The 22,465-nt window shown below is 39.6% G+C and overlaps 1 protein-coding gene and 2 pseudogenes across 1 annotated transcript in view; 1 reads left to right on the top strand and 2 right to left on the bottom strand.

The window, feature by feature from the left end:
* The window catches only part of LOC131496464 (ankyrin repeat domain-containing protein 26-like), a 94,653-nt gene that overhangs the window by 30,136 nt on the left and 42,052 nt on the right, over nucleotides 1-22,465 (top strand). Inside the window, exons 7-9 of the mRNA XM_058702023.1 lie at nucleotides 923-956; nucleotides 1,534-1,669; nucleotides 20,865-21,078. Coding sequence (XP_058558006.1) covers nucleotides 923-956; nucleotides 1,534-1,669; nucleotides 20,865-21,078 — 384 coding nt within the window. The remainder of the gene's footprint in view (nucleotides 1-922; nucleotides 957-1,533; nucleotides 1,670-20,864; nucleotides 21,079-22,465) is intronic.
* LOC131495919 (small ribosomal subunit protein uS8-like) lies at nucleotides 2,787-3,171 on the bottom strand (annotated as a pseudogene).
* On the bottom strand, nucleotides 13,827-16,946 carry LOC131495880 (dnaJ homolog subfamily C member 10-like; annotated as a pseudogene).

Below are 22,465 nucleotides of genomic sequence, written 5' to 3' on the forward strand. Positions count from 1 at the left end.
TGTGGGAATAAACAGTGGAATGAATGAATGAATGAATGAATGAATGCCTGTTGAGGAACTTCTCTAGAAGAAGCAAATCTTTAGTTTATTGAAAGTAGATTTCCCATCTTGCCAAGTATAAAGTCTCTTAAAAAATGTGTAAGATTCAGAAATTGTTATGTATCACTATGGCGAGAAATCGAATCATAATATAGATTCATTTGCTGTCATATTAGTTAGAAACACTGGAGTATTACTTTAACCACATAGTATAAAACACATGTTTGAAGGCACATTCCTGGGTTTGAATTCAGGGTCTGTTCTTGGCCAGCGACGAGGGCTTCTTGGGCAAGTCACTTCGACTTTCTGTGCCTCATTTTCTTCCTGTGTAAAATACCTAATATAATAACCTACTTCATAGGATTGTTGTGGGGCTTCAAATACCTTGAAGACATGTAAAGGGCTCATAGTAATGCCTAGAGAGTAGCTGCATAGTGAGTCTTCAACACGTTAGTATCATGATTGTTAAAAAGGGGTTCTTTCATATAGGGAGTTAACTTGCACTTTCCAAGTAGGTTTTAGTGCCAGTAAAAGCTTATTTTTAGTAAAATGACGACAACAACACAAACAATGGTATCATTCCTATCAAATAACGCAAGTAGCATTAGGATTTTCCTTTGCTTTTGTTAGTTATTACCTAACGTTAGTACTTTGTTGTGCTTGCTTCAGCAGCACATATACGAGAACTGGATACACCTAATCCTTTGTTAATATTAGCAGTAGAATGTTTTCTATGTTGTTTAATGTTACTCTGTTGTTTAATCCCCTTTGTAGAAAATTAGATTCAAATGCAGAGATTTTATATCAGAAACAATAGGTTTAGATACGCTTTGTATTTTAAGTATTTAATATTTGCCTGAAAAGAATTGTTGGGTTTTTTCAGACCTGCAAAGAAAATTTCTAAGAAAAAGAACAAGGTAAGCAAAAGAGACAATGTAATTTTATTGTATTTATTATTTATTTTATTTTTATTTTATTATATCATTTTGATACATATTTGTTAGGAATATTGTTCAGTGGCAAAAAATTACTTTATGAAAGATGTGAAAAAATAGAAAATCTTCCTTTGTTGTAGAGACATTTGCTGTGAAAAAGTTACTTAGAAATACTAGCTATGGATAACAGTGTCTTTTTGATAAAAATCCGTTCTTTTAAAAAGTCTCTATGGTTTCGCTTTTAAATGTTCATTCACTTATTTTTAAAATGTATTTTGAGAGAGAGCACGCACAAGTGGGGGGGGGGGCTGAGAGAGAGGGGGAGAGAGAATCCCCAGCAGGCTCCATGCTGTCATTGTGGAGGTCAACGTGGGAGTCAAACTCAGGAGCCCTGAGGTCATGACCTGAGCCAAAATGGAGTCGGATGCTCAACCGACTGAGCCACTCAGGTGCCCCTGTTTTTGCTTTTATAAAAAGATGGCTATTTATCACTTCTCTACACCTAGTATATTTTATAAATATGTGGGGGACATTTTGAAATGGTATTATTCATTGGTAGGTCAAAAAGCAAATTACCTCTATGGATGACCTTGTCGACTTCATTCAGTCATCTGAAACAGCTTCAGAGCATTGTGAGTTGCCTTACTCTAAGAATTTCATGTTGCTGATTGAACAACTTGGCATGGATTGTAAAGGTAGGAAGCCTTTTTACGTATATTGCTGTAGTAATATGTGCACACCTTGCCTACTACTGCACCATAGAGCACTGCTGTATTATAGAGCTGCTCATCTCAGAAATATGTTTTATATTAAAATAAAAGGAGCACTATTGTATCCTCTCAGCCAAAGAGCCATCATTTCTACTGTACCTTTCTTAGTGGGAATGGCACATCTAATGTGTTTGTTAACTCTGCTTCTCTTCTGTGCCTTCACCCAGGTCAGGTCATTATTTTTCTCCTAGATGAATGAAATAACCTCAGGACTGTTTTCCCTGCCGTTCTACCTCCCAGGACCTTGGTCTACACTGCAACCATAATTAGTATATGTTTTAAAAAATGTGTCTTTCATCATGGTACCCCCTTGCTTAAAGCATAGCTGTTACTTCTCATTGCTATTAGGTTAAAGGCCACAGTCCTCTGGCTTCATCTTGTATGGTTTTACATCCTTCTTTCCGTCTGTGTCTTATCCAGTGTTTTAGACGTTCTTCCTCTGAAAGAGCTTTTTGTTTCCAACAGCTTTAGTTAGGTAAACTGCACATATATGAAGTGTGTCATTTGATAGTTTTGGCATATGTTTACACGTATGAAACGATAACCATAATCCAGACAGTTAACATATTCATCACCCTTAAAAATCTCATGTCCCTTTATATTCCCTTATTATGAAGCTGCCAAATTGTTTTCTAAAGGAGTAGTATGGTTTTCCATTCCCTCCAGCAGTCTGTGTCAGCACCAATTCCTACATACATATTCATGGACACTTAGTATTGTCAGGTTTTTAAATCCTAGCCATTCGGATGGATATTTAGTATATATCTCACTATGGTTTCAATATACATTTCCCTAATAACGGATGATGGTGAGCATATTTTCATGTGCTTGTTTGCCATCTGTGTATCTTCTTTGAATTGTCCAAACCTTTGGTTGTTTTAAAAATTTGTTTGTTTGTGTTCTTAGTTGTTGAGTTTTCAGAATTCTTTGTATAATCTAGACACAGTTCCTTCTTATTTTGTTTTCTTTTTTTTTTGTGGTTGTTGTTGTTGTTGTTGTTGTTTCCACTGAGGCATTTTATTTGCACATATGTATTACATCCCTAGAAAAAGAATCCCAGGATTTCCCCTTCTGTGTGTTTTCATCTTGCTTCTTCATGGTCCATGACTGTAGCTGAGGTGGTCAGTATAATGAAACCAAACTGAGCAGATTATTCTGCCATTTTTCTGGATCTTTGCATTGTCCATCAATTCTGGGGCCAGTCACTCCATGCTTGCTTAACCTGCCTGTGAGTTTCACAACAATTTTCCCAACTCTGTGATCATCAATGATTTTAAATTCACCAGTGTAACCATGCTTCATCATCACAGTTAGAAAATGGACAATGTCTTTGGAGCATGGCCTAGTAAGAACCTGGAGTTTGCTTCTCTTTTCAGTATTGTTATGCTTTGGGAAGCATCTGCCACGACATTCACTTGCCTCATGATGGTGGCACAGAAAGATGGTGGAAAGAGCTAGGTACAGTTCCTTTCTCACCTCTCTTTTCTTTGCAAGGTTTTTCTTCTCCCACTCTGTGACTTTTCCTTCTCTCAACAGTGTTTTTGAAGAGCAGTTTTTCTTTTTGGTGAAGTCCAGTTTACACATTCATTTGTTCTTGTATGATTGTTGCTTTTGGTTTTCATATCTAAGAAATATTTGCATAGCACAAGGTCACAAAGCTTTTATCTCATGCTTTCTTTTAGAAGTTTTATAGTTTTAGGTCTTACATTTAGATCTATGACCCATTTTATATTCTTTTTTATTTGAGATACAGAGTATGGACACAAGTTAATTCTTTTGCATATGGATAGCTAGTTGTTCCAGCACCATTTATTGAAAAGGCTGTGTTTTCTCCACTTTATGCCATTGTTCCTTTGTCATAATCAGTTGGCCACATATGTGAGGGTTTAAGTATGTGCCCTATTCTGTCTCATTGATCTCTTTGTCCATCTTTGTACCAATATTATGCTGTTTTAATCACTGCCAGTTTATAAGGATTTTTGAAATCAGGTAGTGTTTGTCGTCCTGCTCTGTTCTTTTCAGGGTTCTTCCGCTACTCTGGATCCTTTGCATTTCCACGTGAATTTTAGATTCAGTTTGTCTGTTTCTTCAAACAAACAAACAAACAAACAAAAACCAACTCTGGTGGTCTTCTGGAATTTAAGTTTAGATTATGTTGAATCTACAGATTTATTTGGGGAGAATTGACTTCTTGACAATATTGAATCTTTTAACCCCTGAACAGAGTATATATCTCTCCCTTGATATAGGCCTTTTAAAATTTTCTCAGTAATATTTTGTAGTGTTTAATGTATAGGTCTTTCTTTCTTTTATGATATTAACTGTGATTGCTTTTTATTTTCAGTGCAGTTGTAAATAATATATCTTACATTTAATTTTTTTTAATGTTTACTCTTGAGAGAGAGACAGAGCATGAGTTGGGGAGGGGCGGAGAGAGAGGTAGACAGAATCTGAAGTTGGCTCCAGGCTCCAAGCTCTCAGTACAGAGCCCGACGTGGGGCTTGAACTCACCAACGGTGAGATCATGACCTGAGCCTGAGCCCAGTGCTTAACCAACTGAGCCACCCAGATACCCCAAAATTTTAATTTTTGATTCTTTATAGCTAATATATAGAAATATAGTTGATTTTTGTGTAATGATTCTGTATCCTCCAACCTTGATCAATTTATATGTATAGATATATTTAATATTAGAGAGAGTACATGAGCAGGGGAGAGGGGCAGAGAGAGAGAGAGAGATCGAGAGAGAGTGAGAAAGAGACAGAGAGAGAGAGGGGGGGAGAGAGAGAGAGAGAGAGAGCGAGAGAGAGAGAATCTTAAGTAGTCTCCATGCTCAGTGCGAGCCTGACATCAGGCTCCATCCCATGACTCTGGGATCATAGACTGAGCTGAAATCAAGAGACAGACACTAAACCGACTGAGTCATGCATGTGCCATGATTAATTCATTTATTAATTCTAGTAGCATTTTTCTTAATGCTGTCAGATTTTCTACATAAGCAAAGGTCATAAAAATTGATTTTTAACTATTTTACTAGCAATGATAAATACTGTAGACTTGTAGCCAATACATTCTCTGTCACAACTAATCAGCTTTTCCATTGTACTATAAGAGCAGCCAATAGATACTGCATAAATTAATGGACATGGCTGTATTTTGATAAAATTTAATTTACCGAAACAAGTAACGTGGCCCATAGGCTGGAGTTTGCCAACTTCTATTTTGTGACCATGTGATTGCTAATAGAGACAGTTTCACTTCATTTTCTATCTGGATGTCCTTTGTTGCTTTATCTTGTTTGATTGCATTGGCTAGAACTGCTAGTATAGTGCTGAACAAAAGAAGTCATTCAGTGAATGTCATTCCTGTCTTCTTCCTGATCTTATAGGAAATGCATTCAGTTTTTCACCATTATATATAACGTTAGCTGTAGAGTTATCAAGACTTGTTTTGTTTTGTTTTGTTTTGTTTTAAATCATATTGAAGTTCCCTTGTATTCCAGGATTGCCGAAAGTTTTTATCTGGAATGGATGTTGAATTTTGACAAGGAACATATTTTATCTACGGAGATAGATACGGTTTTTGAATCTTAAACCAACTCTGCATTTCTGGGATAAACCCCATTTGGTAACAACAAATTATCCCTTAGTGTATTGTTAGATTACCCCCCACACACACACATTGCTGTAGTTTAATTAATTAATTAATTAATTAATTAATGAAATATAATTTATTGTCAAGTTAGCTAACGTACAGTGTATACATCGTGCTCTTGGCTTTGGGAGTATATTCCCATGATTCATTACTTACATACCACACCCAGTGCTCATCCCAACAAGTGCCCTCCTCAATGCCCATCACCTACTCTCCCCTTTCCCCCACCCCTCCATGAACCTTCAGTTTGTTCTCTGTATTTAAGAGTTTCTTATGGTTTGCCTCCCTCTCTGTTTGAAACTATTTTCCCCCTTCTATTCCCCCATGTTCTTCTGTTAAGTTTCTCAAAATCCACATATGAGTGAAAACATATGATATCTGTTTTTCTCTGACTGACTTATTTCACTTCACATAGTACCCTCCAGTTCCATCCATGTTGTTGCAAATGGCACGATTTCATTCTTTCTCATTGCCAAGTAATATCCATTGTATATATAAACCACATCTTCTTTACCCATTCATCAGTTGATGGACATTTGGGTTCTTTCCATAATTTGGTGATTGTTGATAGTATAAACGTTGGGGCACATTTGCCCCTATGAATCAGCACTCCTGTATCCCTCGGATATATGCCTAGTAGTGCAATTGCAGGGTTGTAAGGTAATTCTATTTTTAATTTTTTGAGGAACCTCCGCACTGTTTTCTGGAGCAGCGGCACCAACCATGCATTCCCACCGACAGTGCAAGAGAATTCCCATTTCTGCACATCCTCACCAATGTCTGTTGTTTCCTCAGTTGTTAATTTTATCTACCCTGACCGGTGTGAGGTGGTATCTCAATGTGGTTTTGATTTGTATTTCCCTGATGATGAGCGACGTTGAACATCCTTTCATGTGCCTGTTGGACATCTGGATGTCTTCTTTGGAAAAGTGTCTATTCATGTCTTCTGCCCATTTCTTCCCTGGATTATTTGTTTTTCGGTGTTGAGTTTGGCCAATTCTTTCTAGAGTATGGGTACTAATCCTTTACCTGATATGTCATGTGCAGATATCTTCTCCCATTCCGTTGGTGCCTTTTAATTTTGTGGATTGTTTCCTTTGAAGTGCAGAAGCTTTCTACCTTGATGAGGTCCCAAGAGTCCAGTTTTGCTTTTATGTCCCTTGCCTTCAGAGATGTGTTGAGAAGAAGTTGCTGTAGCCAAGGTCAAAGAGGTTGTGGCCTGTGTTCTCCTCTAGGGTTTTGATGGTTTCCTCTCTCACATTGAGGTCTTTCATCCATTTTGAGTTTATGCACGGTGTAAGAAACTGGTCCTGTTTCATTCTTCCGCATGTTGCTGTCCAGCACTCCCAGCACCATTTGCTAAAGAGCCTATCTTTTTTTTTTTTTTTTAATTTAAAGGAGGATACCTTTGTTTATTGAAGAGTCAAATATGCACTTGGAGCAGCTGAATCAAAACATGAAAGTAAAGGTTAAAAATCAGACATTGGTAATATATTAAGCATTTTTTTTTTAGTTTTCTTTTTTAATTTTATTTTTTAATATATGAAATTTACTGTCAAATTGGTTTCCATACAACACCCAGTGCTCATCCCAAAAGGTGCCCTCCTCAATACCCATTACCCACCCTGCCCTCCCTCCCACCCCCCATCAACCCTCCGTTTGTTCTCAGTTTTTAACAGTCTCTTATGCTTTGGCTCTCTCCCACTCTAACCTTAAAGAGCCTATCTTTTTTCCATTGGATACTCTTTTCTGCTTTGCCAAGGTTTAGTTGGCCATACATTTGTGGGTCCATTTCTGGATTCTCTATTCTATGCCATTCGCCTTTGCGTCTCTTTTTGTGCCGATAGTATACTCCCTTGATGATCGCAGCTTTGTAGTAGAGGCTAACGTCTGGGATTGTGATGCCTCCAGCTTTGGTTTTCTTTTTCAACATTACTTTGGCTATCTGGGATCTTTTGTGGTTCCATACAAATTGTAAGATTGTTTGTTCTAGCTCTGAGAAGAATGCTGGTGCAACGTTGATTGGGATTGCACTGAATGTGTAGATTGCTTTGGGTCGTTATCGACATATTTACAATATTTCTTCTTCCAGTCCATGAGCATAGAATGTTTTTCCATTTCTTTGTGTCTTCTTTAATTTCTTTGATATGTTTTCTATAGTTTTCAGGATACAAATCTCTTATAGCTTTGGTTAGGTTGATTCCTAGGTATCTTATGGTTCTTGGTGTAATTGTAAATGAGCTCAGTTTCTTGATTTCTCTTTCTGTGGCTTCATTATTGGTATATAGAAGTGCAATCAATTTCTGTGTGTTGATTTTGTATCCTGTGACTTTTCTGAATTCATGTATCAGTTGGAGCAGCTTTTTGGTGGAGTCTTTTAGGTATTCCATGTAGAGTATCATGCCATCTACGAAAAGTGAAAGTTTAACTTCTTCTTTGCCAATTTGGATGTGTTTTATTTCATTTTGTTGTATGATTGCTGAGGCTAGGCCTTCCAACAGTATGTTCAACAACACTGGTGAGAGTGGACATCCCTTTTGTGTTCCTTATCTTCGGCGGGCAGGGTAGGGGGGAAGTTCTCTGTTTCTCCCCATTGAGGATATTCACAGCAGGCTTCTCATATATGGCTTTTATGATGTTAAGGTATGTTCCTTGTATCCCAACTTTCTTGAGGGTTTCTTATTAACAAAGGATGCTGTATTCAGTCAAATGTTTTTCTGTATTTATTGACAGGATCATATGAATGATCGTATCCTTTCTCCTATTAAGGTGATGTATCATTTTGATTGATTTGCGAATATTGAACCAGCCCTGTAGCCCAGGAATGAATCCCACTTGATCATGGTGAAGAATTCTTTCATATACTGTCGAATTGGATTTGCTAGTATCTTGTTAAGAATTTTGGCATCCATGTTCATCAGGAATATTGGCCTGTCATTCTCCTTTTTAGTGGGGTCTCTATCTGTGTTGGGAATCAAGGCAATGCTAGCTTCATAGAAAGAGTCCGGAAGCTTTTCTTCCATTTCTTTGTTCAACAGCTGGAAAAGAATCGGTATTAACTCTGCTTTAAATGTCTGGTAGAATTCCCCTGGGAAGACTTCTGGTCCAGGACTCATATTTGTTGGGAGATTTTTGATAACTGATTGAATTTCTTTGCTGGTTATGGGTCTGTTCAAATTTTCTATTTCTTCCCATTTAAGTTTGGGTAATGTGTGGTTGTCTAGGTTTGTGTCCATTTCTTCCAGGTTGTCCAGTTTGTTGGCATATACATTTTCGTAGTATTCTCTAATAGTTGTATTTCTGTGGTGTTGATTGTGACCTCTCCTTTTTCATTCGTGATTTTATCTATTCGGATTCTCTTTTCTTTTTGAGAAAGCTGGCTAGGGGGTTATCAAGTTTATTTATTCTTTAAAAAAAACAGCTCTTAGATTCATTGATCTGTTCTACTATTTTTTTTTCAGGTTTTTCTTTTGGATTCTATAGTGTTTATATATGCTCTAATCTTTATTATTTCTTCTAATGGCTGTAAGGTTTCTTTGCTGTTCTTCTTCTACTTTCTTTAGGTGTGAGGTTCGATTTTGTATTTCGGGTTGTTCTTATTTCTTGAGAAAGGCCTGGATGGCGATGTGTTTTCCTTTTAGGGCTGCCTTTGCTGCATCCCGAAGGGGTTGGACTGTCATGTTTTCATTTTCATTTGCCCGTATATATATTTTTTAATTTTGCCTTTCATCGTCTGGTTGACCCATTCTTTCTCCAGTAGGATGTTCTTCAACCTCCATGCATTTAGAGGCTTCCCAAACTTTTTCTTTTGTTTGATTTCAAGTTTCATAGTGTTGTGATCTGAAAATACGCATGGTATGATCTCAGTTCTTTTATATTTATGGAGGGCTGTTTTGTGACCCACTGTGTGATCTGTTTTGGAGAAGGTTCCACGTGCACTTGAGAAGAATGTGTATTCTGCTACTGTTGGATGAAAAGTTCTGAATAGATCTGTCAAATCCATCTGGTCCAGCGTATCATTCAGGGCCTTTGTTTCTTTACCGATTTTGTGCCTAGGTGATCTGTCCATTGTTGTTAGGGAGTATTTAAGTCACCTACAATCTCCATATGATTATCAATAAGATTGCTTCGGTTTGTGATTAATCAATGTATGTATTTGGGGGCTCTCAAGTTGGGAGCACCAACATTTACAATTGTTAGCTCTTCTTGATGGATAGATCCCTAAATTATGATATAATCCCCTTCGCCATCTCTTGTTAGAGTCTTTGGTTTAAAATCTCATTTGTCTGATCTAAGTATGGCTACCCCAGCTTTCTTTTGACTTCCAGTAGCATAATACATGGTACTGTATCCCCTAACCTTCAATCTAATGGTGTCCTCCTGTGTCAAATAAGTCTCTTGTAGACAGCATATAGATGGATTTTGTTTGTTTTTTAATCCATTCAGATACCCTATGTGTTTTGATAAGGGCATCTAGTCCCTTCACATTCAGAGTGATTATTTAAAGATATGGATTTCATGACATTGTGTTGTCTGGAGTTTTCATGCTTGTGGTGATGTTTCTGGTCCTTTGTAGCCTTGACAACATTCCACTCACAGAGTCTCTGATCTCCTGCAGGGCTGGTTTAGTGGTCATGAGCTCTTGTAGTTTTTGGTTTTCTGGGAAAGCCTATCTCTCCTTCTATTCTGAATGACATCCTTGCTGGAGAAAGGATTCTTAGCTGCATATTTTCCTATTCAGCACTTGGACTTTTTTCCTACCGTCACCTCCTGGCCTGCCAAGTTTCAGCGGGCAGGTCTGCTACTACCCATAAGTGTCTACCCTTGTAGGTTAAGGCCCGTTTGTCCCTTGCTGCTTTCAGAATTCTCTTTTCTCTTTGTAACTTGCCAGTTTCACTATGATATGCTGTGGAGAAGACCTATTCTTGTTGAATCTGAAGGGAGTTGTCTGTGCCTTCTGGATTTGGATGTCTGCTTCCTTCTCCAGATTAGGGAAGTTCTCACCTATAATTTGTTCAAGTAAACCATCTGCCCTTTTCTCTCTCTCTCTCTCTCTCTCTCTCTCTCTCTCTCTCTCTCTCTCTTACGCTGGAACTCTTATGATCCGGATATTATTACATTTCATTGAATCACTTAGTTTTCTAATACTCCCGTCATGGTCTAATATTTTCTTATCACCCCTTTTCTTGTCTTCGTCATTTTCCATACTTTCATCTTCTATGTCACTTATTCTCCCCTCTGTTTCCTCCATCTTTGCTGTTACTGCATCTAGTTTATTTTGCATCTTATTTACAGTATTTCTTAATTGCTGTGACTATTTCTTAGTTCCTTGATCCCTGCAGCAATAGATTCTCTGCTGTCTTCTATGCTTTTTTGTAAGCTCAGCTGTTAATCTTACAACTATTATTCTAAATTCTTGAACCATACATTGTTTATATCTGTTTTGAGCAATTCTCTAGCTCTAATTTCTTCCTGGAGTTTCTTTTGAGGAGAATTCTTCCATTTCTTCAGTGTTCGGTACTTTATGTGTTTTCCTAGTTGTCATGTGTCCTGCACCTGTGAGCACTACTATTTTTAAAAGGGGTCATATACTATCCAGGGCCTGGCCCTTCAACAGGTATCTTTGGAGTGTGTTTCATGCTCTCTGTTTTTGTGACTCTGGTTGCTTTATTTCCCTACTCATATTGGTGGGTTGGCCATTCCAGCAGGTGTGCTTAGATTTGTTCATAATGTAACCTTGGAAAAGAATTTAAACACGGGGGGTGGTGATGGAAGATGCCTTATCTCATACAAAGGGAGAAATGACAGGGGCAAAGGAAAAGAGAAGAAGACAAAAAATTGGCCAGGCAGGGGAGAGAGAGAGAGAGAGAGAGAGAGAGAGAGAGAGAGAGAGAGGAAGGAAAATAAGAAGGAGATACAGAAGAGGTACAGAAAGAATAGATTAAAAATCTCCATGACCTGGCAAGTTGTCCCCATGGGCCCCTGGAGATGTTTGTGTCACTCTGTAGCCCGGATTCCTAGATTTCCACATCTTCTTGCCTCACTGCTGTGTTTGAGGGATGTGGTCATTTCAGGTCCCCCTACTTCTCTGCCCTGTTGACACACCCCCCTCTTTAATGTAGTGTTAGACTTGATTTGTGGATGGTTTCTTCAGAAATTGGACTCCCATGCTTATGACAGAATTTTCTTTCTTATAGTATCTTTGTCTAGTTTTGGTCTCAGGTAATGCTAGCCTTATAGAATGAGGTGACAAATATTTCTCCTCTCCATTTTGGGGGGAGACTTTGTGTAGAATAGATAACATTTCTTCCTAAAGTGTTGGATGAATTTACTAGTGTAGCCCCTTGGCTCTGGAATTGCTTTCTGTGGAAAGATCTTTATCTAAGACTTTAGTTTCTTTTATACATATAGAGTTAGTTAGTTTATCTGTTCTTTTTTTCCTTTATTTTATTTTATTTTTTTATTTTATTTCATTTCACTTCATTTCATTTCATTTCATTTCATTTCATTTCAGTAATCTTTACACCCAACATGGGGCTTGAACTCACAATCCAGAGATCAAGAGTCACATGTTCTCCCAACTGAGCCAGCCAGGCACCCTTCACTCTTGATTGAGCTTTGATAATTTCTGTCTTTCACGGGATTTACCCACTGCATCTGAGTTGTCAAATTAATTATATAAAGTTGATAATATTACTTTGTGATTTTTTTAGTATCTGTGAATCTCCAGTAATGTTAGTTACATTACTAATCTCTGTTATATTGTTAATACTTCCCTTGTTTCTCTTCATTTTGGGATCAGTCTTGGTAGAAATTGATCCTTTTTTTTTCACCTCCTGAAAGCATTTGGTTTCATTGATTATTCTCTATCGTTTTTCTGCTTTTTTTCATGTGATTTTTGTCTTTATTAGTTCCTTTCTTCTGTTTGGTTTGGGTTTAATTTGTTTTGGTTTTCTATTTTCAAAAGGTGGAAATGTCATAGATTTCAGACCTTTCTTTTTCCTCATCCTCTTCTTCCTCTTCTTCTTTTTCCTCTCCTTCTTCTTCCTCTCCGTCTTCCTTCTCCTCCCTCCTCCTCCTCCTCTCCTCCTCCTCCTCCTCCTCCTCCTCCTCCGCCTTCTTCTTCTTCTTCTTCTTCTTCTTCTTCTTCTTCTTCTTCTTCTTCTTCTTCTTCTTCTTCTTCTTCTTCTTCTTCTCCCTTTCCCACTCTGTCTCCCTCTCCCTCTCCTCCTTCTCTCCACTTCCCCTTCCTCTTTCCTCCTCCTCCTCCTCTTCTTCTCCTCTTCTCCTCTTCTTCTCCTCTTCTCCTTCTCCCTTTCACTCTCCATCTCCCTGTCCTCCTTCCCACCTCTTACTCCTTCCTCTTCCTCCTCTGTCTTCTTCCGCTTCCTCTTTCCTCCTCCTCCTCCTCCTCCACCTCTTCTTCTGCTCCTCCTCCTTCCCTCCTCGTTCTCCTTGTTGTTGTTGTTGTTGTTGTTGTTGTTGTTGTTGTTGTTCTTCTTCTTCTTCTTCTTCTTCTTCTTCTTCTTCTTCTTCTTCTTCTTCTTCTTCTTCTTCTTCTTCTTCTTCCTTTCCCTCTCCATCTCCCTGTTCTCCTTCCCTCCTCTTCCTCCTTCCTCCTCCTCCTCTGTCTTCTTGTGCCTCCTCATTCCTCCTCCTCCTCCTCCTCCTCCTCCTCCACCACTTCTTCTTCTTCTTCTTCTTCTTCTTCTTCTAGATAGTGTAGAAATCTATTGGCATTATTTTACCAAAATTTTTCTCAATTGTGAAAAATTATAATCAGTTCTTCAACCTATAAAGAAAAAAGAAGAAAATCTCTTTAATATAATACACCATGAAAATAGGCTATCTGCTTGCCACATTGTGTGTGTGTGTGTGTGTGTGTGTGTGTGTGTGTGTGTTTAATTACACTATGGCCACAATCCATTTCACACAATTTTTAAGACAGGTAAATAAATACCAAATTATTTCCTTTCAGGCCAGCCACAAAACTTTAAGGAATAGACCCTAGACATGTATGTACTTGACAGTGCAGGCTCCTGGTTGAGCCAGGCAGGTTTAGTATCATTTCCAGGGGTCAGCAATCTATGGCCCGTGGACTGAATGTGGCTTGGCTTGTTTGTGTATGGCCCTGAGGTAAGAAAAGTTTTAGATTTTTTAAAGGGTTGTAAACAAAGCAAAAACAAAGTACTATGTGACAAAAGTACATGGTCTACAAAGCTTAAAATATTTACAGTTTGGCCTTTTACAGAAAAAGCTTGCAGACCCTTCATTTATACCAATGTTGTACAGAATTCAGATGGTGCAATTACAATTCCGAGATAGTGTTCCTTTATTCTGACCCAGAATGTAGCAACATCCTACAAAGATGTTCTTCTGATGTCATGGGTTAGAATTCCTTTTCTCTTTTTTCTTCATCTTCGCATCATTAAACTTCATCCTTATCTCTCTCTCCATGAGTGTGGAGATTTTTCAATTTTTCATTTAGTAAGGCAGCAATTGCTTTTGCATCTCTGGCATCTATTTGCTCTCTCCAAATGTTTCCCTTTGCTTTTTCATAGGGATAACATTTAACAGTCGGATAGGCTCTGATGCCAGCTTTCTGGCATGTTTGAGCCTAAGCCTGATGGTCTATTTTTCCAGCTTTCACTTTTCCTTTCATCATCTTAGCCAAGAGCTTAAACTCTGGAGAAAAATTTTGGCAAGGTCCACACCAAGGAGCATAGAATTCAATCACCCGGTGATTTTTCCCTTGTATAACTTTTTCATCGAAAGTCTGAGTCATTAGATTTGTGGATGCTTGAGGTGGGAATCCCGTACCCCAAATCTCTCTTCTAGCCATTGTAACTGTGATACTGAAAAGCTTTATTTGGTTTTGTGTGGGGGGGGAATCTTATCTCAGGGTATCTCTGAACATTTTCTTGGGCACAAAAAGAATGATACTGTTGGCAGTCTATACTGCCAAAAGTAACTGTCCAGTTAGTGTCCAGGCCATTCTTTTCCATTCTGGCATTAGGACTTGACATGGATGACACCATGGGAGTAGAAGTCAACCATCCAGACTTCATCACGGTTTCTTTGTTTAGCTAGTTCATTGAAAGTGGTGGGTGTCAGGGAGGTCACTGAAGGTTCCTAGGATCCTCTATGAATTCCAAGATCTGTTGTTCAGCAGAGTGATGTCCTTCTTATTCATGAACCTCGGATTGGTTGAATACCACTGTTGTTGGATCTGCCTGAATGTTATACATGTTACAGGGTCCCTCGTGAACCGTACCATCTAGTGTACCAAACTAAAGCTGACCACGCAGATGCTTTGATGCTTTTTATAACTCTGGCAATAAAGCTTGACATGGTGGACACCATGGCACAAACAAATCAACAAGCCACGGTTCCTGTCATCGGCAGGCACATTTTGAGGTCCAAGTGTGGCAACATGAGAATTACCACTTTCTTTGGCAAAGGCTAGTATATCATATAGAATCTTCTTGGGGCGCCTGGGTGGCGCAGTCGGTTAAGCGTCCGACTTCAGCCAGGTCACGATCTCGCGGTCCGTGAGTTCGAGCCCCGCGTCAGGCTCTGAGCTGATGGCTCAGAGCCTGGAGCCTGTTTCCGATTCTGTGTCTCCCTCTCTCTCTGCCCCTCCCCCGTTCATGCTCTGTCTCTCTCTGTCCCAAAAATAAATAAAAAACGTTGAAAAAAAATTTAAAAAAAAAAAAAAAGAATCTTCTTTCCATGATGAATTTCATATTCTTTGGTCCCTGGTCCTTTAATTTTTTTTAACGTTTATTTATTTTTGAGACGGAGAGAGACAGAGCATGAATAGGGGAGGGTCAGAGAGAGGGAGACACAGAATCCGAAACAGGCTCCGGGCTCCGAGCTGTCAGCACAGGGGCCCGATGCCGGGCTCGAACTCACAGACCGCGAGATCGTGACCTGAGCCGAAGTCGGCGCTCAACCGACTGAGCCACCCAGGCGCCCCTGGTTCCTTGTCCTTTAAATACTGCTAGACATGGCTGAAATACAGAGAGATTACTACAGATGTCTGGCGCAGAGGGACAGTCAGCCTTGCCAACTTGAATATGATCACTTTTGAGTAGAGTTTTTAGTTCCCTCAACTCAGGATCATTTCGATTTTCATGTTTTCCGAAACTAAATGATAAGAGCTACCGATGATGAGCCGATCGATCCGTTAGTGTATTTGCCAAAATTAGCTCAAAATCTGGAAGACTATGCACGATTTCCAAATATATTTCTCGAGCATCCAATGAATTAAGGAACAAAACGCTGCTTTTCTCTCTGTTATTTAATGTGTTCCAGAGGAAAATAGGCAGTGGTACTTGTCATAATATCCAGACTTTTACAAAGTTTGTCCTGGGTGGCACAGTCCATCCATCCTACATTAACCAGACCATCCAACATGCCCGGGAGCCTGAGTCATGTCTATGAAGTTAAACAATCTCCTCCTTTGCAACAAAAAGTGATCAGCTGGCCAATACCAGCAGCAAAAGCAGTTTCTATGGAGTGAACACAATTTCCTGTCCATAATTCCATCACTGTGTTTCTAACGCGCTGCATGGTGAAACTCACCAAACTTTCCTTTAATCTGTCCCTGTGATATTTCACTGTGGCCGTTCCAGACCTAAAAAGGAAGAGGCTGGGAGATCCGTTGACTCCTTTCATTCGGCAAAGCATTCTATCATCACCACAGTTAACAGCACCAATTTGAAGTAATCCATCTACTTCTTTAGCACAGTCTCTCCATGTGGGAGCTAATTCATGGCAGTGTGAACATCCTGGGGAGTAAAAGTTCACAAACCACAGTTCTCCAGAATGAACAGCAGCATCCAATTCTCTTCTATTCAATGTCATGCTTTCAAGATCATCATCATAAATACCAAAATCATAACAATCATAATCCCAGCTTTCATACGGGCCACCTTCTGGATCATCTGCAAGTCCCTTTTCTCCGTATTTGTCATACTTTTCCCACAGATCTTCATCTTTGAGTACTTCATATGCTCTATTTATTTTTGAAAATCACTCTGTACGTTAGGATTGTTCATTTGGTTGGTAGGTTGGTTGGTTGGTTGGTTATTTATTTATTTATTTATTTAGTGTTTATTTACTATTGGGAGAGACAGAGACGGAATGCAAGTGGGTTGGGGCAGAGAGAGTGGGAGACACAGAATCCAAAGCAGGCCCCTGGCTCCAAGCCATCAGCACAGAACCCGACGTGGGGCTCTAACACACGACCTGTGAGATCATGACCTGAGCGAGCGGAAGTTGGACGCTCAACTGACTGAGCCACCCAGGCGCCCCGGGTTATTCGTTTTTGTTTTTTGTTTTTTGTTTTTTATCAGGATGTAACTTCAATGCCAACTTCGTGAAAGCTTGCCTTATCTCTCTACTGCTTGCAGTCCTGGATACTCCAAGTAAACTGTAAAATTCCTGATCTGTGCCCACTAAAATGGTCATATACACTATTAGGAAACAGAATGACCCTTTTCAGGTCCCGGAGGTAGTCATTTTCGTTGAAGCAGACTCCCATTCTTTCTCTGATACATGTTCTGATGAAAGTGAACATTCAGATATACAGCTGGTTCCAACTGAGAGAACATGCAGGTTTGAGAACTTGTGTTCGCGTTACCCCAAGAGCGAATCAATCATCATGAAATTTTCCCAAAATGTCAATCTGTGTAGGCTCAGTAATCTCCACTTCCTCAGATCACAAAAGATATCAAAATACTTTCAGGAATCTAACCTTGTTAACATTCTGTTTCTCCTTTCTTCCTTTAATCCTAAATGTCTAAATCTTCTCCTTACCTGCGAATGGTCTCTGGCTCATTTCTAACTCCTTGTCATGCAACCAAAACATACGTTTGTAAAGTATAGAGGTGGAGGTAACAAATATTCAGACTAAACTAAGCAACCAGAGGAAAATTGAGAACATATTGTCCAATACCACCATGGGACAAGTGGTTCTCCTAGGGGTCGTTCTCAGCGTGGGTGTGGTGGACTTGATCTGCGCCACGCTTCAGGGCCAGGTAGAAACCGCCGGTAAACGCAATAGGAAGGATTTCTGGCTGCCATCAGCCCAGAATAGGATGTGGGGAGAGGGGAAGGATGGGGGCATCCCATGAAAGAGACTGCTGGCATATGAAGTCTCCGGCAGGACTAGGGTGAAAAGAGCCCGAGTAACTGAGGCTTAAGTAAGAGAAAGGGTCGCAAGAAGCTGGGAAGCGAAGTCAGAAGGCTGATGATGTAGGTAGTGAGAAAAAGGTGGGGAGCTAGAACACAAAACCCATGGCAGGGGCAGAGAGGAAGGGAGGGGAGACAGGTGCACAGGCATTGGGCTCTCCCTTCCAGAAGGGCCATGCCTCTGCCACCGCCGCCACCTCCCGCTCCAGCAGAGCCTGGGGCCCGGCCCATGCCCACCTCAGTCTAATGGGGTCGCCTCCTACAGCTACTCCCCCACCTTCAAATCCCGGCAGGTAGCGGACCCTGCCCCCACCCACCCAAGTCCTGCTGTGGGCGTGTGAACAAAGCACCTGCTCTCCAGCCACTGCCAGGGTGGGGCGGGGCAGGGCAGGGTGCCTTGGGAAGCTGGGGGAGGAGCCACAAAGGCAGCAAGGAGCACCGCACTTCCCTCTTCTTTTTTAATGTATACATTCAGTGCTATAAGTCTTCATGTGAGTGCTACTAAAGCAGGACTCTACAAATTCTACTATGTTTTCATTTTCATTCAGTTAAGAATCCTCTCTAATTTTTTTTTCTTTTTTCATTACTTCTTTGACCCAGGGGATATTTCGATGTGTTCTGTAGTTCACAAATAGTTGAGTATTTTCCAGAGATATTTTTGTGCTTGATTTCTGATTTGATTGCTTAGTGGTCAGGGAACACACTATTATGAGTTCAGGCCTCTTGACTTCTTCCTTTTATTAAGATTTATTTTTGACCCAGAACATAGTCTTTTTTGGTAAGTGTTCCATAGATCCTTGAGAAGAATAGTGGCGGCCAAGTCTACTATGCCCTTGCTGATGTTGAGCCTATTGAAATATCAGACTATAATTGTGAATTTGCCTGTTTCTCTTTTCAGTTGTATCAATTTTTGTTTCATGTACTTTGAAGCTATTAACAGATACATGAACATTTAAGATTGCTCTTAATTGACCCTTTTATGATTATACAATGACCTGTTGTTTATTGCTGGTAATAATTTTTTTGCTTGAAACTGTTTTGTCTGCTATTCATATAGCCACTCTAGCTCAGCCTTCTTTGGTCACGTGTTAGTGTGGGATATCATATTTCTGTCTTTCGAACAAATTTCTGTCTTGACATTTAAAGTGCATTTTGTATAGGTGGCATATAGTTGAGTCTTCCTTTTTTATCCATTCTGCCAGTCTGCGTTTTAGTTGAGGCTTTTAGACCGTTTTCATTTACTGTGATGTTTTTTTTTCAATATATGAAATTTATTGTCAAAGTGGTTTCCATACAACACCTAGTGCTCATCCCAAAATGTGCCCTCCTCAATACCAATCACCCACCCTCCCCTCCCTCCCACCCCCCATCAACCCTCAGTTTGTTCTCAGTTTTTAAGAGTGTCTTATGCTTCGGCTCTCTCCCACTCTAACCTCTTTTTTTCTTTTTTCCTTCCCCTCCCCCATGGGTTTCTGTTAAGTTTCTCAGGATCCACATAAGACTGAAAACATATGGTGTCTGTCTTTCTCTGTATGGTTTATTTCACTTAGCATCACACTCTCCAGTTCCATCCAGGTTGCTACAAAGGGCCATTTACTGTGATTTTTGAGATAGTTGATTTGAATATGTCATCATGCTGTTTGATTTGCATTTGTCCTATCTGCTCCTTGTTCCCGTTCTCTTCTTTTTCCGCTTTCTTTTAATCAAGTAATTTTTATGATTCAGTTTTATCTATTTATTTATTTATTCATTCATGTATTCATTTATTCATTTATTTATTTAGGCTTCCTAGCTAGAACTTTTCAGTTTTGCTGCTTTAGTGGTCGGTTTAGGGTTTATAGTCTATGGTTTCAGCATCACAGTCTCCCTTCCAGTAACGTTATACCACATCGCATAGAGTTTAGGCAAATCACAAGAGTTGACTTCCATTTCTTCTTTCCTAGACATATCCTTCCTGGGTCAGTGGGATTATAGTGTTCCTGAGGTTTAGGTAGATTTGGGCCATTTTTTTCCCCTGTCCTTGTCCCCTGCCTCTTTGGGCAATTGTATATTTCCCAGTTGAAGTTTTCTCCCAAGTTTCCTATGTTAAACTTCAGTCTTTTGTTTTGTGAGGTCTAATATGTGTTTATTCCTACCCATCGTATTGTTCATGGCTAACATAATTTACATCTCTGTAAGTGCTATTTGGTTTTTAAAACTATAGCTTCTATGCCTCTAGTTATCTTTTCATGCTTTGTTTGGAGATATAGTTAAGTTACTTACAAACAGTTGGATCCTTTAGTCTTGCTCTTACGAATTATTGGCTGAATCCAGAGTGGTGATCAGCCTATGGCAAATTATGAGTTTTTCTATCTTAGCTAATGTGAATAGATACTGTCCCTCGTGCTGTGGGAGCAGCAGGCAGTGTTTCCTCTACTCTTTTCAGATTTTTTTCCCCTTGATGACTTCCTTCCATGTATGCACTGGTTGTTACTCTGCCGAATAGCCAAAGGGGACCCTGTGCAGATGCCCAGGGTTCTTTCTGTGTCCTGCTTTCTCCTCTCTTGGATGCTGACCTGTCGTCTCTATCTGCCTTGACTTCACCAGACTCTCAGTTTTGCCACCTTGACTCAAGGACTCTGGTGAAATCTACTTAAATAATATATGTCTCTTGTGTCGTAGCCTGAAAACTCCCTCAAGGCAGTGAGCTTGGGCATACGTGTTAGGCTAACGTGTTTTGTTTTCAGGGATCATTGTCCTTCATTGTCTGAAGTTCTGTGTCTTGAAAATCATGTTAAAATTGTATTTTGTCTGTTTTGTTTTTGCTTGCTTCAGGTAGGAAGATCAATCAGTACGTGTTACCCCATCTTGGCCAGAAGCAGATTACAGTGGAACTTCGGCACATGCTCTAGACTGTCGAGAGTGCTTGTCTTCCTCCTTTGCTTAATTGTCTCCTGCTCATCCTTCATTCCTCAGTATAGTTATCTCTTCCTCAGGGACATCTATCTTCCTTGGGCCCAATCTAGATCAAGTTATGATCACAGAACTCTGTCTTCTAATAGGAACTATCTGAATTTAGAATTACCATTTGAGTTGTCTTTCTCCTTCACTAGACTTTAAGCTAATCGAGAGCCAGGGGTCTTCTCTATTGTATCTGTAGAGCTGAGTATAACATCTTCCACTGAAGGTATATATTTATTCAATGTGTGAATGAGTGAATTGAAGATGCACAGGCCTGTATATGCAAAAAGTACTCATCTATTTTATTTCTGTTTCTTCTCTGATGCAGATTATGCTGGCTTCTTGAAAATCCGAGATATATGTGTTTCTTATGAGAAATTAAGGAAACTTAACAAAAATCACTGTAAACTTCTTATGGGAAAAATGACAGAAATGGACAAAGTGGTTAGTGCACTACAGAACGAGCTACGAGAAGCCAAAGACATGATATCACGGTTAGAACATCAAAAAGTGGAATGGGAACGTGAATTCTGCAGTTTGAGGTACAGCATCTTGGCTTTAAGGAAATATTTCAACTGTTTCCTTTTATACTACAGATGTGTAGGGGCAGTTTTCTAATTGCTGACTTACCTTATGGGATTTTCCTGGAAAGAATACTTGTTTAGTGTTGTGAGGTGTGTGATTCTTGGCAATAACACAGCAAGTTCTTAACAGTGAATACTTCTAATACTTTAATGTATATTCCAAATCACAATTTTAATGGCCCTATAAAAGTCCACCATAGTCCAAGAAACATCATTATTTAAGAGATTGAATTATGCTTGTTTTTCATCTTTCAGTATTTTAATTAATGCTGTCAGGAATGTCTTTTATATAAATCTGTTTCTACATGTCTGCTTACTTACTTGGAATCAATTCTTCAATATAATGTAATCTGGTTAAAGTATAAACATTTTTAAAAAGGTCTTTGATCCATATTTTTAAGTTGTTCTCAGGAAAGTTTATATTACTTTCTGTACCTACTAACAGAGTATAAAATGGTCATTTTTCTCAAGAGAGTAAAATTTGCCAAAATTGAATCCGTTTTCTTCTTAACATGCAGGGGCTAAAAAGTAAAGTGGGGGTGCCTGGGTGGCTCAGCTGGTTAAGCATCTGGCTTTGACTCAGGTGATGATCTTGTGAGTTTGAGCCTTGCTTTGGGTGGGCTCGAGCCCTGCTTTGGGTGAGCAGGAGCCCCGCTTCGGGTGAGCTCCTCTTCTCTCACTCTGTCTCTCCCTCTCTGTCTGCCCCTCGTGGGATTCTGTCTCTCTTTGTCTCTCTCTGCCCTCGTTCACTTGAGTCATCTCTCTCTCAAAAAATTTAAACAAAGTAAAATGGGGGCCCCTGGGTGGCTCAGTCAGTCAAGCGTCCGACTTTGGCTCAGGTCATGATCTCAGGGTTCGTGAGTTTGAGCCCCACATCGAGCTGTGTGTTGTCAGTGCAGAGCCCACTTCGGATTTTCTGCTTCCCTCTCTCTCTCTCTCTGCCCCTCCTTTGTTTGCATGGGCTCTCCCTTTCTCTCTCAAAAATGAATAAACATTAAAAAAAAGTAATACGGAAAGTGATTACTGATAAGTTTTTTCAACATCTCTGTCATAGGTAGATAACATTAATTCAAGAGTGTATGCTGAAAGGTCATATTACTCTTTATTGTTTACTTAATCAATACGTATCCTGTGTTGTTCTAAAAGGGATGTTTAAGTGATTCGTAAAGTAGGTAATCACCCTCAACAAGGTAAGTTGCAAGTGTTGTGGAAGAAGAAACAAAAAGTATAGGCAACAGATATTAGACTCGTCAGCATAGTCTTGGACGACAGTAATCTGCACGTGTATGTTGTGTAAACAACATCCACAGATGCTCTCTTACACTGCACATCATTTTTGGAGGTA

This window comes from Neofelis nebulosa, chromosome 15 (assembly GCF_028018385.1).
Source record: "Neofelis nebulosa isolate mNeoNeb1 chromosome 15, mNeoNeb1.pri, whole genome shotgun sequence".
Taxonomy (NCBI): domain Eukaryota; kingdom Metazoa; phylum Chordata; class Mammalia; order Carnivora; family Felidae; genus Neofelis; species Neofelis nebulosa.